The 13,623-nt window shown below is 49.3% G+C and overlaps 4 protein-coding genes across 5 annotated transcripts; all 4 read left to right on the forward strand.

Moving 5' to 3' along the window:
- The first annotated feature begins 1,609 nt into the window (after window positions 1-1,609).
- Window positions 1,610-3,039, forward strand: LOC121589142 (protein apnoia). Its single transcript, XM_041907812.1, has 3 exons — window positions 1,610-1,898; window positions 2,380-2,513; window positions 2,602-3,039. The coding sequence occupies exons 1-3, from the start codon at window positions 1,778-1,780 to the stop codon at window positions 2,731-2,733; spliced, it is 387 nt and encodes a 128-aa protein (XP_041763746.1). The 5' UTR covers window positions 1,610-1,777; the 3' UTR covers window positions 2,734-3,039.
- Window positions 3,040-4,098: 1,059 nt separating this feature from the next.
- On the forward strand, window positions 4,099-6,238 carry LOC121588838. Its single transcript, XM_041907247.1, has 2 exons — window positions 4,099-5,098; window positions 5,199-6,238. Exons 1-2 carry the CDS (start codon window positions 4,306-4,308, stop codon window positions 5,504-5,506), a joined length of 1,101 nt encoding a protein of 366 aa, XP_041763181.1. The 5' UTR covers window positions 4,099-4,305; the 3' UTR covers window positions 5,507-6,238.
- Window positions 6,239-7,830: 1,592 nt separating this feature from the next.
- On the forward strand, window positions 7,831-8,923 carry LOC121591134. The gene is made up of 2 exons (XM_041911535.1): window positions 7,831-8,045; window positions 8,207-8,923. Exons 1-2 carry the CDS (start codon window positions 8,012-8,014, stop codon window positions 8,443-8,445), a joined length of 273 nt encoding a protein of 90 aa, XP_041767469.1. The 5' UTR covers window positions 7,831-8,011; the 3' UTR covers window positions 8,446-8,923.
- Window positions 8,924-10,119: 1,196 nt separating this feature from the next.
- Window positions 10,120-13,563, forward strand: LOC121591132 (endoplasmic reticulum metallopeptidase 1-like). Of its 2 annotated transcripts, none has more exons than XM_041911533.1 (5): window positions 10,120-10,347; window positions 10,476-12,065; window positions 12,128-12,652; window positions 12,715-12,923; window positions 13,029-13,563. In XM_041911533.1, the coding sequence occupies exons 2-5, from the start codon at window positions 10,572-10,574 to the stop codon at window positions 13,513-13,515; spliced, it is 2,715 nt and encodes a 904-aa protein (XP_041767467.1). In that variant the 5' UTR covers window positions 10,120-10,347; window positions 10,476-10,571; the 3' UTR covers window positions 13,516-13,563. The 2 variants fall into 2 exon arrangements, with proteins under 2 accessions (XP_041767467.1, XP_041767464.1); XM_041911530.1 differs by having other exon boundaries at window positions 10,120-10,342.
- The last annotated feature ends 60 nt before the right edge of the window (window positions 13,564-13,623 follow it).

The following is a 13,623-nucleotide window of genomic DNA, read 5'->3' on the forward strand; positions in this document are numbered from 1 at the left end:
TCAATATTCCAATTTAAAGCACTTCACTCGTTACGACAAAACAATTGGAGTACAGAGGTTTTTATTTTCGCCACAAACAAAAAAAGCGTTTTTGGAATGTTTCCGATTCATTGATTAAGTGATGTTTTCAAAGATGTCTGATTTCTTGCAAAGGTTACCATTTCCCAATGTTATACATCATTTAAGCATAAGCTTCACGCATAAAGCACACCAAACACATATGCTCTGGCCGATCGTCTGTCTGCTAGAAAGTTAATCATTTCTAATTACCAGCAAACGTGTTGCTAATGCGTACAAATCGTTTTCTGACATTTGCCTCATTTGAAAACGTGCCACCCCCTAGCTACAGTGCAATCGAGTGCATCCGAGCAACCGTGCACATTGCACACAAAACAATTGACCCGTGCAAGCATTGATTAACTCCCCCCACCAGCGTTAGATCAACCGTACAGTGCGCTGGGCTAATGAACGAAAATTATGCTCCATTTCGCTCGATCATCCTGCAAATCAAACAGACGCCACATTATTGCTAGATGATTGAAAAGTGAAACTAAAGCTGCAGAACAAGACCGCGGGACTCGTCGAGCGATCCGCGCTAGAAAAGCTGATAAAGCAAGAGGCTCCGCTGGTGTTGTGCCCCCGTGGAAAGTGCCCTTGTGCCCTTGAAGCCGTGGTCCGTGAAAACGCATCCACTGTAATTGACGGCTGTGCAGTGGGCTGCAATTAACCGCTTAGCCCAGGTGCGGTGGCCCAATGCGGATGTGGTCCACCGGGAGATCGCGAACAGGATCGCCATCTGATCCATATTGTCGACAGCCCGCTCGCTCGGTCGTTTGACGAGTTTTCGCGCCATTTTCCACCCGACTGGACCTCGCCTATGCACCGTGTGTGTGTGACAGATCAGGTTGTTGCTTTTCTCCTCTTTTATCTTTTCCCTTCTACCGTGTACTGTGCTATATTCTGTGCCAAATCGGCGCATCACAACACTGTTGCCAGCAGCATTTGTGCGCGTACTCGCTTATCATGGCAACCCGTCAATGGGTCAGCCAGCTGTTGTATGATTAGCTGATTTGCATCCGGCAGGCCGGAAGAAGGTTTCCCTTTTATGGGCGCGCGAGGAAAGTGATCGAAAGCGAGAGTTTTCCCGGCCCAACGTGCGCGCGAACGTCCGGGCGATTATGGTAGAGGGTGAAATCGCACCCGGGGTTTGCACTTTAAATGTTACGTCCGCATGCCGTACGTACGTGTGTGTGTGTGTGTGTGTGTGTGTGTGTGTGTGTGTGTGTGTGTGGATCTCCAGCCAGCAATCTGACAGTGGCGCATGCCTAGCGACACTCAAATCGTCCTCCGAAAATGGGGAGAACTTTACCAGTGGTCCAACGCCCGCGCCAATGGGAACGGGTCGATTGGGAGAATTATGGGAGCGGCCGGACGCACCAGGTAGGAAGCAAAGCCATAAAACCGTGCTACCAGTGACGGTTGATTGTGGGGAAATCGAACCCCACGACGTATGGCCCCCCTACTCCCTCATGCATACAATGGAATCGTGCAGTTGTCATCGCATTTTTGGCTGGCGGGTGGAATTTGACGCCCGCTTCCAACAAATTTTTGTAGAGGGACCCACCACGCAGCGACACACGATCGATTTAAATACGATCTAGCGGATTTTCGACAGGCACAGTCCATCGTCACTCGTTTGTTCATCCGCATCCTAGCTGCTCGTGCGTGTACGCTCCGTGGTGTTTAAAGTGGTTCCAATTCTAAAACTCCCAGAAAAATGGCCTCCTTCTACCGTACGTTCCTGGTCGGTGCGCTCGCGCTGTGTGCAGTGTTCTGTTTGGCCAGTGCCGCTGAAGCCGGTGCCGCTACCGATAGCAGTTTCGATGCCGATATCGCGGGTTAGTGTGTACCCTGCTGCTCGAATCAAGAGCAGATTGGCGCGCTTTGTTTTGTACAATTCACGCAAACGGATCGCGAACGATCGCTGAGTGAAATGGGTCAGGGCAGCGCGCAGTGCCACTCCGGATCAACTCCAACCCGATCCGGCGGGCTCTGTGGTGTGGAACGAATTTATCACCTCATTGTGTGCAGTGTGCCGGTCGATATTGATGATCGATATTGCAAAACGGGACCAGGGCAAAGGCGGCTCAGTGTTGCTGTAGGCTGCACGACTCGTCACTGATGTGGAACGGCCAAGAACGAAACCTGCCGTGTGTTGTTGCCAACCAAGACGTTGAAGATTTGTTTGTTTGGTTTTTAAAATGAAATTAAATAGAAAGCACAGAACTAATCTATAGTGAAAAAAGTGTCCTGCTTCGTGACATTCTTTGGCAAGAAATGTGTAACATTTTCGCTACGTTTTTTTCGCCCATATTCCAGAGGGACGCACATTTGGCCACCACTTCCTGAAGCGCATCAGCTTCGCCATGATACCGGCCGCATTCGTCGTCGGCGTCATCACCACGCTCCTGTCCGCCCTGACCGTCGTCTCGATGAAGGGTTTGGGTGTCGGTGTAAGTACAAAAAAAAAAAAACTGATAGTAATCCCCATAACAAAACAGTAACACGTGTGCGCTCACTACCCTCTTTTCCCTATTGCAGGTGATTCTTCTGGTGCTTACCATCTCGCAAGTCATTGCCAGAAGCTTCCCGGCGCCACTGCCACCCCCAGTGCCGGTTGCCTACAGTGCACCCGCCCCGGCACCGATACCGCTCGTGTACAAGGACTGGTGAAAAGTGAAGCGGCCCCCACACCTTTAGTTTCATAGTGTTGAGCGTAATGAACTGTTTATTTATTTATTTCTGCATACGATGCCAATCGATCTAGGTCGATCTAGAGACGGGGGATGTGGGAGGGGGAAGACACGAAGACCCCCCCCTCCTCCCTCAAACGCAAACGAAAATCTAGGCCACCGATAATGCACGATCGAGCCGGAGTCGGCCACGAGTCACGATTAAGCAAATCTTACGATTTTTAATTTTTGCTTTCTTTTCGGCGTTGTGAGCGTTTGTGACAATAAATTTCTCCGAAATTAAACATTCTGGTCTCGCACTTCTTATTATTAAACTTCTTCATTTGTTGCTTCTGCCTCCCTTCTGTGCCCTTTCCGTTGTGGGCAGCTCGCGCACGCACGTCCATTTTAATTGTCGCCCGTGCGTCCCAAAGTCACGATTGGGTCTGTGCAGCGCAAAACACGTTACTAATGCATTTCCCTACCACTCCCCCCCACTCTTCAGCCAACCACGGAGATCAGTAGGATCGCCAGAAAAGGGAACCTGATCTAGATCTGGAACGCGACGATTCCAGGGACCTCATTCGTGTGGCAAACGAATGTGTCACACCGTCGCGCAGAGGCAGTGGCGGCGATTTGCAGTGCAGATGCGTCGATTTTTCTTTTGGTTCCTTCATTTGGTGGACATTTTCTTTCGCTCTAGCTTTGTGCACAACAATAAGGGCCGATGCACTTTTTAGATGCAGTTTTGCCCCACCGCCCCTAACGATGCGCGCTTTTCACTTTCGTCTCACAAATTAACGCACACCGCGCGGGCTGCAAATTATCATAAAACGATAACAACGGGCATTTTTTGATGCGTTGCGAATGTGTATGGAGTGAATGGCGGGCGGGTGGGGGGTGGGGGAGGAAAATTGCATCTTGCACAGCCACCGAAGGGGGGATGGTAGGATGGTGGTAGGTGGTTGTGACGAGCAAATGTATGGCTTTTGCCGTGCCAGTTTGCCTGCGTGCGACATATGCGACGTTCGGTGGGGAAACAGAGAAGGAGCAGCAAGGGGGGGAGGGGGGCTATGCCGACGGAGCAGGAAAACTGGCCTGCCGCGGGATGCCAGTATAACAACTTCAGGCCCAGATGGGCTACGGAACGTACGAAGAATAAGGTGAAAAGGAACGGAGACGTGCGTTGAAGCGATCTCGAGTGGTTCACACACACACAACCACTAGCGGACTGGCTGCCAGTGATCGCGGGAAGCAGCAAGATCGAGACGGAGCGACTCCGGGGAAAAAGAGATGGGAAAATTGTGGCAAGAGTTTTCAATAAAATATAATCATCCACCGAGCAACGGTTTTCGCCATTCCGTCCAGTGTGGTGCAGCTGTCGAGGTACGGTTTTCCGAACAGCTCTCCCGGTAGTTCCCGGTGGTAGTGCTCCCGGTTCGCTGCCAACAAGTGCCGTAGTGTGGTTTAGAACAACCGCTTTAGGATCTAACAGAAGCAATTCGTTTGGTGGTGTCGATTAATTGTCTTTTTTTTGTGGCGTTGAGTTTAGTGGTTTGAGAAGAAGGTAACAATGGGACGGAGGTTGTCTGGCACCACCAGTGTGTCACTACTGTTCGTGGTGTTAGCCTGCTGCCCGTTACCGTCCACGCGGGGCGAGATGCGCAAATCGTGGCAGGCGAAAAGTGTCGATGTGCAGGCGCAGCTGCTGAAAGCGGCCCGACTTGAAGATCCCCCAAATGCGAAGCCTCCGGAACCGAGCGAACTGGAAACGCGGTCAGCAGTGCAGGAAGCGGCGACCGGCCAGACCGGTCCGATGCTTAGCCCCACCGACAGTGTACGAGTGGCGGAAGAGCTTAAGGTTAAGCCTGCGCCAGTGTTTAGCAGTCGTGTGCGGACCAGGTACGGTACCGTTGTTGGATCGCCGGCCGTTCCGGATAAGGCGGTCGAGGCTGTTGAGGTGGTAACGACACCAGCACCACAGGCAGATGATGAAGTGCGTGCCGTTCCACTGGTTTTGGAGCACAGCCCGGACGACATACAGATCGACGACGCGACCGTGCAGGATGATGAAGACGACGACGACGACGACGACGAGGATGAAGATGATCCGCTCGGTTGGAATGCAGACAAGGCGAAGCAGTACGATCTGATCGAAAACATCCTGGAGGAGGTGGAGGGTCGTGTAGCTGGGGAAGGGCGCGACGAAGCGACGGATGAGCTTGCGGGCTCCGGTGCGAAAAAGCCAACCGAGCGCGTTAAGCAGTACACGTTCCCGCCGGTACTGAATATGACCATCGACGAGCCGAACAACATTGTCAAGGTGAAGCTAAACCAGGACATTGTGCGAGACATGCTAAACACGGGTAAGTTGTGAGACAAAAGCCTACTGGCAAGAGGGCGCATGTGCACACGCATTTTTAACCATTATGCGCCCGTTTCGTTCCCAATCCCTCTTTCTTGCAGGACGTGAGGCGGGCGGCGGTATCGGGGGCAAGAAGATGCTTCGCTACGTGCTGCCACTGTTCATACTGCCCTTCCTGATCCAGTCCGCCGTGATACCGTTCATGCTGACGGCGGTCAAGCTGTTCCTGCTCAAGTCGCTGATGGCGGGCAAGCTGGCCATCTTCCTGCTGCTGCTCGGGGCGTTCAAAAACTTTACCAAAAAGGACCGGGACGTGTACGTGAAGGATCTGCCCGACCGGCGGTATGAACCGTCGAGCGAAGGGTTCGCCTATCTGGCCGAGGGGCGGCCGAGCGGCTGGGTGAATTAGCCGCCACGCGAATCTATTTATGCGACAGACAAACAGATCGATGACTGTGCGTGTGTGAGAGTTTGTGTGTGTGTGTGTAGACAAAGAGCGTATTATGGTAGGAAATATGGTAGATTTAATGCAAAGCATGGCTCTAAGCCGGTACAAAACACAATAAACATAAACAAACAACGTTGATACTCGGTTAGTAATCGAATCCGAACTCGAAGCTAGAAGGAAGGTAGGTCAAGGGACGGTGTAGCTTGATCGTTGGTTCTCATTTCCGGGCTAAGTGCTCGTACACGGAATGGGAACGAAGCTTGGCGAATGCAATGGAGTATATCTCTCCAACAGCCAACGGCCTAATTGAACCCCAATTTTCGTGCCTCATTTCAAGATTGAGGTATGGTTAGGGTGTGATTAAAAAAAAAACAGTTCTAGCGGACCCTTTAATTGACGATGAGATATGTTTTACTGCTTGGGGGTGGTGAATATGGCTGAGTTTTATTGATTGTTTGCTAAATCAACACGTGGCCTTCGGTACTACCAACTAATATGTAAGAAACCAGATAAAATCGTGGAATGATTCAAAGATAGAGGTCGATATAAACTCATTCTGTGGAATACAAAGGTGATTTTTCTTTTCAATGCAGTAGGCCTCCGCTCCAGCAATCCATACTTTTAAATCATCATCTCTATCAAAATTCATCTTTCCATTTCCATATTATCATGCATAATTGATACTATATCTCGTTGAATTTCAGCGTTACCAAACTAAGGAGTGTCGACTGAAAATATCACACTTCAAAAGTAACAAGGACCTGCGCCATGTTGAACCCGGCATCGAGAATTGTTATCCGAACTGATTCACTTGGGGAAAACTTTACTCTTCAAACTAAACGCAATTTGTCACTGTGTACTGATTGATAGGATGTTTGTGTGACTAGATGTGTCACTCGTTGTAGACTATCTAGCTATTATAACTCTAAATGATTGTTTGATGAGCCTTTAGTTGCTAACTACAATAGCTAACAATTGCATAGTGAATCAGCCCCATATTTTCCACATCTCTCTCTCTCTCTCTCTCTCTCTCTCTCTCTCTCTCTCTCTTTCTCTCTCTCTCTCTCTCTCTCTCTCTCTCTCTTCTCTCTTCTCTCTCTCTCTCTCTCTCTCTCTCTCTCTCTCACACACACACATGGGCCGGTCAACAATCATTCTCCAGGATGCTCGGTCCCTGGCTGCAGTCTCCCATCCATCCTCACGGCATGACTCATCCATCGTATCCTATCAGCTTTCGCCACCGTCAGGTTGTGCGGTTCGCCGTATAGCTCAGCAAGCTCGTGATTTATCCTTCTCCTTCACGCTCTATGCTTGAACACACCGCCAAAGATGGTCCGGAGGATGCATCGCTCAAACATCCTTGCATCCTCCGCTCGGATGGTCCAAGGCTCGTGTCCATAGAGGACCACCGGGCAAATCAATGTACGATATATCTCACATTTCGTGCGGGCTTCGTGAAGCCCATAGTATGCAGGATTCCCCTACACAATGCGTCTCCCGATTTCGCTGCTGATGTCGCTGTCCGAAGTAACAACCGTAACGAGATAGCAGAACTCCTTTACTACCTCGAGTTCCAAATACATCCCTCAAAATAATCAGATACTTGATAAATAAAACCAAATTGATGATTGAACAACATATCCTAAAATAAGAAGCAACTCAAGAAAATAGATTCAAACATCAAGAACAAAAAACTACACTACTACAGACACAGGCTATTTAACATCACCGTATCTTTGTCTATTTTCCAACCATGTTTTGCAATGCATGTAATGGACAAATGCTACGAAGACGGTGGTTGTTTATACAAGCGCCACAGAGCAAGTCACTTGAGCACGGTTATCTCCTACGACGAGAACACAAAAATGTTCTCTAACGAAATCTCAACCCCTTCAAGTGTGCGGTACGAATCGTATGACTCATCAAACATGAGTGTGCCCTGAGAGGGGCGAAACGGGCCAAGGCTGCTCTCCAACCAGCCCTTTAATTGTAGTTCACGCGACAGATGCACAGAGAGAGAGAGAGATACGCGAGTTAAGCGCAATGTAACTTTTTGGGTCGTTCTGGCTAGTAGCATAAATACAAAAAAGCACACTCATAGGCAGACGCACAGGTGAGACCGAAACCCTATTTCAGAGCTCACCTTCCTGCATACTTCATCGTAGCGGGATCGATCAGTGAAATCGCCCTTATCTTGGGTTTGTAGTAGATAGGCATGTCTTATCAGTTTGTTTAACGCGCGTGATAGCACGCAGCCCACCACCTGTAGGGTTCGCAGATTGCGCTAAGACGAAAGTATTCGTAATAGTGCCATTTGCCGGGAAACATCTAAAAAAACTCCTACCGCAGTAGTGTTAGACATTAGCAGCTAACTAACAGTCTGTGCCAGGTAGACTCGTAGTGTCGACGAAGAAGAAACCAATCTTACTTCCCCTGAACAAAAAAACCATCAGAAACACCTTTATCATGGGCTGCAGTGAAATCATGCGTAATCTCGGTGGTAAGTTTGAACAATTGAGAACGTAATGCGACCGGATAAGCCTCGTGGGCAGAGGATTTTAACCATTTTTCTTCTACGTTGTTGCAATGTGATAACTTCATTTTGTTTTTCCTTTTCTCCCCTATCCCTTTTGTTCAACCCAACTCTATTGCCATCATCAGACCTTGTAATGAACAATAAACTGGTCACCTTCCTGAGTGTGGCCTTGTTCGCGTTCGTGATCACTGTGATAGCACTAGCAGTGTCGAACAATAATAATGCGAGCGATCTGGAGGAGTGCCAGGCAAGGCTGGCAGAGTTTTTGTCTTCCACAACAACAACGATTGTGACACCTGAAACTACTACAACGGCTTCACCTACTCCTGAAACGACCACACAAGCTACCCCGCCTAGCCCGTAACTAGAATAAACAGTCCCAAGTTAATAAATTGATCGCAGGTTTTACGGTATGCGTCATCATTTCGTAAGTTCGTGGCGGTGAGCTTATTTTATTCTATTCTATTCGTATTTCTAAGTACGTGCGAAACCCGGTCAATAGCAGTGCAGTGAACATGTAGGTGATAATGCGAGTTAAATCTGTGTCAGCTCTTGTGCCTGATACCTTGACGTTGGTATCACAACGATAGTCGGTTGGTCGATTGTGTGTTGCCTTTCGGTGATAACGAAGGCCACGTTCCGTGAGTCACTGGTGACTAGTGCTAGGTAGTCCCGCATTCCCACCGGGGCGTGACGTTTCGCTATCGGCAAAGCCATGTGAATAATGTGAAATATGAAGAAATTGCCATATTCAATGTAAAATCACTGGCACAGGTACACACAATCACCACCATTGTCAATAAAGTTTCGCATAAGCTAACAAGCAAAGATAGGTTAATGAATTGGAACCAGTTTCTTTTTGTGTTCAAAATGCATCCAAATATTACGGCACATCGTGTGGACAATTTGTTTGCTGTAGAAATGTAGCAATCAGATTTTCTACATTAAATTTATACCGAATTTTGCATTCCTCACATCTTGTAGCTCCAACGTTTGTTTGAAAACCGCTAGCGATCGTTTGAAAAGGACGTAGTAATGCTTCCCGCCACTAGAGGGCAGAAAGCTCTGCACTGCTTGCGGAGCTTTATTGATGAATCATCGTTATTTCTTTTCGTCCGCAACGTTCATTTTTGTAATGTGATTGCAAACGTGACTATAACCTAATTTAAACTATACAATCTAACAAAGCAGTAGAATCGATATCGTGTAGAAATATGTTCATTTAAAATTGGAAACGGTTTAATGTACGGAAATGCTGGATAACCGATCGTACTAACTTGCGTAATGTAATCCTTAAAATAATTTTCTCTATTAATCCTTTGTGTGGTTTCAATTAAACTTACTTTGCCATTTACTATTATTAGTGATATAAATACAAATGAAACAAATAAAACAGAGCAACAAAAATATATAAAGAAATTAACTTCAAAAAGCAGGCCAACAAAGAAAGGTATGTTTGTCCCGTAAATTGTCTCTTATTCAGGCAAAAACCAATTGATGGTTAGTGAAATTTTGAAATTAAAAAATTAAAACGATCTTAAAAATAAAATATCTATAATATCATTCGTTCCACTACTCATAATACCCGAAAGAAAGCATGTAAGAACCTCACTTGAAAGAAACCATGATAAATGACAAAAAATCCGCTAAGTTGCCTTGCTTATTTCAACGTTCAATTCCTTCCAATTCTTTCTACGTGAGCACTAAAACAATATTGAGTTAAGAAAAGTTTAAGTGCTACTAGCACTGAATCAATACACCCACGATCATCAACTAAAGGTTAGATCAAATGCATACATTAAACCTACTGCCATCATTCCCATATTATTCGCATTATTCTTGGAATCATTTAACAGGAATTCTAACTCAGCTGGAAAGTACAAACGAGCATGATAGAACGCGCGCGCCGTACCGACTGTCATGTTGGAATACATTTCCATACTCAGGAAGCAACCAAGAGGCCGGTGCGACCGGTTCTGAACTGTTTCGTGCGGGCGTTATTCTTCCACCAATACACCAATAGCACCAAGATAGAACGCATCGTTCGGTCGTATGCCGATGATCGTCCCCGAGCCAAACAGTGGTGGAGTCTTGTACGGGACAGATATAGAAGGTTGAACAACGACAACAGCTTAATTGTCGTGGCTCCCGCGATACACGCAGGAACTGAGCAGATTAGGTAATCGGGCGCCGTACGGGAGTCGTCAGACGGACAGCACAGATCAGAGTGATAGTTGCGGATACAAAACAGGAAGGGAGAGGTAAAGTAAGCGCTAGCGACGATGATAACGCTGAACTGGCTGTAGTGGTCTGGCTGATAAGCTACGACAACACGCCGTACCGAGCATGTGCAATCGTTCATCAAAATTTATCTCGCAACCTTCCCCGCTGCAGATGAAACCGGGACTGCTCGTTCGGTCCACGCCAAAGGCCAGTTAAACGTTGATCCTACGTGAAGGTGAAAGCAGCAACAGCACGTCCCCCATCATCATGGCCGGCGGTACCACCAGTAGTGCTCGGTCGAAAATGAAAGCAAAAGGTGTGCAAGATTCCGGTCGAACGAACTCCCCGCCCGAGGATGTGGCGAATCTGCATCAGCTTGAAGCACAGCACGGCATCCTGGGCATTGTGCTGCTGTTGTTTTGCGGCACCGTGTCCAGCTATCTGTGCACCTACCTGCCGGAAGCGCTGACGGCGGCCGATCTCGATCGTCATCCGACCGCATTCATCGCCGAACGCGCCTGGGATAATCTGCAGGTGCTGAACGATTTCGGCCCCAAGCCGACCGGTTCGCGGGCGAACGAACTCGGTGCGGCCGACTATATACGGCGTGAAATCGAAAAGGCAAAAGCCACCGCTCACACCGCCCAACTCGTGGAGACCGCTCACCAGACCATTTCCGGTGCGTACCCGATCGCGTTTCTCGGCAACCCGCTAACGAGCGTGTATCGGAACGCGCAGAACCTCGTGGTAAGGTTGGCAGGGCGGACGGAGGATGGCGAGCGGGCAGCATTGATGCTGAACTGCCACTACGACACGGTCGCCAGCAGCCCGGGAGCGAGCGACGATGGTGGCAGCTGTGCGGTGATGCTGGAGATTCTGCGCGTGTTATCGCGTGCCCCGGAACGCAACCGCCACTCGATCGTGTTTCTGTTTAACGGTGCCGAGGAAACGCCACTGCAGGCAGCGCACGGGTTCGTCAGTCAACATCGGTGGGCGGGGGAGGTACGTGCCTTCCTGAACCTCGAATCGGCCGGGTCGGGCGGTAAGGAGCAACTGTTCCAAGCCGGCCCACAGCACCCGTGGCTGATTGAAGCGTACGGACGTGCGGTGCGCCATCCGGCCGCCCAAACCGTTTCGGAGGAGATCTTTCAGTCCGGCATCATACCGTCGGATACGGATTTTCGCATCTTCCGCGACTTTGGCCACGTGCCCGGAATGGACTTTGCGCACACGATCAACGGATACCGGTACCATACGAGGTTCGACACGATTGATTACCTGACGCTGCCGGTACTACAGCGCACGGGCGATAACATACTGGCGCTTACGCGCGAACTCGCCAACGGCGAGGAGCTGGGCCGGATCGGCAGCGATCCGAACTTGGCCGAGGGTTACAGTGTATTCTTTGACGTGCTGGGTTTGTTCTTCGTCAGCTACAGTGCTAGTATGGGGCGAATAGTGAATGTGATGCTTGCAGTGCTGTCGCTGGCGGTGCCACTGATGGAACTTTGCCGCCAGGTACGACGAGTTGGTGAGCGAAGCGTTCTGAGTCAGACGCTGGTCGGCCTGCTAGGTACGGTTTGTGGGACGGCAGCGAGCGTCGGTGTGGTGTTGCTCGTGGCGAACCGATTGGATGCCGTTGGACGTGCAATGTCATGGTTCTCGACGCCATATCTCATCCTGGGACTGTACGGATGTCCCGTCATCTTGATGCATTGCTTTGCACATCGTTTATGTAGCCATTGGTTCAGCAATAACAAGGTATGGATCAGCCGATTTCGGTTCATTTAGGGTTTAATAGCTCTTCCTTTTCAATCTTTCAGTCCCCGCTCAACCTTACGCAAACGGTTCGTGCCCGTCTGATCGGTGTGAACCTTTTCTGGACGCTACTGATCATCCCGCTAACCCTTGCGAACATCCGGAGCGCATACATCATCGCAGTAATTGTGCTGCTTTCACTGCTCTCCACCATCCTGACGTCCGTGCTTGGATACCAAGGTCAGCCACGCCGCTGGCTAGCCCTTCATCTAGCATTCCAGATTCCCACCCTACTGTGGGCTACCAAGTTTTACCATCTTCTGGTAAAACTGTTCGTACCCATCACAGGACGTATGGGTGCCGGTACTAACCCCGAATATCTGATTGCCCTGTTGGTGGCTTGCTTTGGGCTTCTGTGTGTCAGCTATCTAGTGCCGCTGGTTGGACTGCTTAAAGGCACTTCCGAGCTAACTGCACGAATGACCGTATTCGCAATGATTGCGTTCCTGCTAGGATGCTGCACGCAGGTTGGCTTTCCGTACCGGGACGAAAGCAATTGGGAACCGTCGGTTCAGCGTCATTACGTTACGGTACGTTGATGAACCCTTATTCTGTAACTTTTCTTGACTTGATTTCCCGTTTTGGCGTACAGCACACGCTCCAAGTGGCACATCGTGATGGGGTAGTTGTGTCCGAAGGCGCTGGTTTCCTGTTCCGTGAAATGGACCGCAATGCAGTGCGCGTGATACGTGGAGTGGCCAAACCGGCCGAAGCCGTTCCAATGCGCCAGATGGAGTCCTGCCACACGATGCTGTTCTGCGGTGTGCCATTTTATTCGATCTGGCATCAGATCCGATTCAAGTAAGTGGGAAAAAACTGTATAATTTTGGTTCACTTACCTGCCAAAATTACCTCATATCCGTTGATCCGCTTCCTTTTCGTTTTTTTCTCCCTTTCCGAAAACAGTAACTACTGGATGGAAGGACCTTCGCCGGCGATAGAAAAACACACTCTGCCCACGTTTGAGCTGGTAAGAGTGCACCAGAATTCCAGCAGCGTTCGGCAGTATAGCTTTGAAATAGTGCACCGCCATCAGACCTGCGTCCAGTCGGCACTAATAATTGCTCCCAAGCCAGGCGTCCAGCTGGTGGCTTGGAGCCTGATGGACACGGTACCGGGCACTATAGAGTTCAACGGTGAGCGGGCACACTTTGTGCTGATAACCTACGGCCTGGCGGACGATGCACCGTGGACAGTCACGTTCGCGTTTGAGTACGATCCTGAGCATCTGCCGGATGGCGCTGGCGCGAAGCTGTTTGACGTGAGCTGGGTAAACACGTACTGGGAGCACGGAGATAAGCACACGGACGAGTTTCGGAAGCTAATCGACCAGTTCCCGGAGTGGGCTCACGTTATCCCATCGGTGGCTGTTGTGAACATTACTGCCCATTGAAGAATTATTTTGTAATGTAATAAAACAATTAAACTGTTTTAATATTAACAAGGTCCAACAGTATAAGATGGTCGCTATGGTTACATTCTAGCATTCGGGATACAGTGC

Source organism: Anopheles merus, chromosome 2R (genome assembly GCF_017562075.2).
Source record: "Anopheles merus strain MAF chromosome 2R, AmerM5.1, whole genome shotgun sequence".
Lineage (NCBI taxonomy): Eukaryota > Metazoa > Arthropoda > Insecta > Diptera > Culicidae > Anopheles > Anopheles merus.

Coding starts and splice junctions, on each gene's coding strand:
- LOC121589142 (XM_041907812.1), top strand. CDS start 1,778: ATGGCCTCCTTCTACCGTACGTTCCTGGTCGGTGCGCTCGCGCTGTGT. Junction 1,899..2,379: donor TTTCGATGCCGATATCGCGG/GTTAGTGTGTAC, acceptor CCCATATTCCAG/AGGGACGCACATTTGGCCAC. Junction 2,514..2,601: donor TGAAGGGTTTGGGTGTCGGT/GTAAGTACAAAA, acceptor TCCCTATTGCAG/GTGATTCTTCTGGTGCTTAC.
- LOC121588838 (XM_041907247.1), top strand. CDS start 4,306: ATGGGACGGAGGTTGTCTGGCACCACCAGTGTGTCACTACTGTTCGTG. Junction 5,099..5,198: donor GCGAGACATGCTAAACACGG/GTAAGTTGTGAG, acceptor TCTTTCTTGCAG/GACGTGAGGCGGGCGGCGGT.
- LOC121591134 (XM_041911535.1), top strand. CDS start 8,012: ATGGGCTGCAGTGAAATCATGCGTAATCTCGGTG. Junction 8,046..8,206: donor AATCATGCGTAATCTCGGTG/GTAAGTTTGAAC, acceptor TGCCATCATCAG/ACCTTGTAATGAACAATAAA.
- LOC121591132 (XM_041911533.1), top strand. CDS start 10,572: ATGGCCGGCGGTACCACCAGTAGTGCTCGGTCGAAAATGAAAGCAAAA. Junction 12,066..12,127: donor ATTGGTTCAGCAATAACAAG/GTATGGATCAGC, acceptor TCAATCTTTCAG/TCCCCGCTCAACCTTACGCA. Junction 12,653..12,714: donor TTCAGCGTCATTACGTTACG/GTACGTTGATGA, acceptor TTTGGCGTACAG/CACACGCTCCAAGTGGCACA.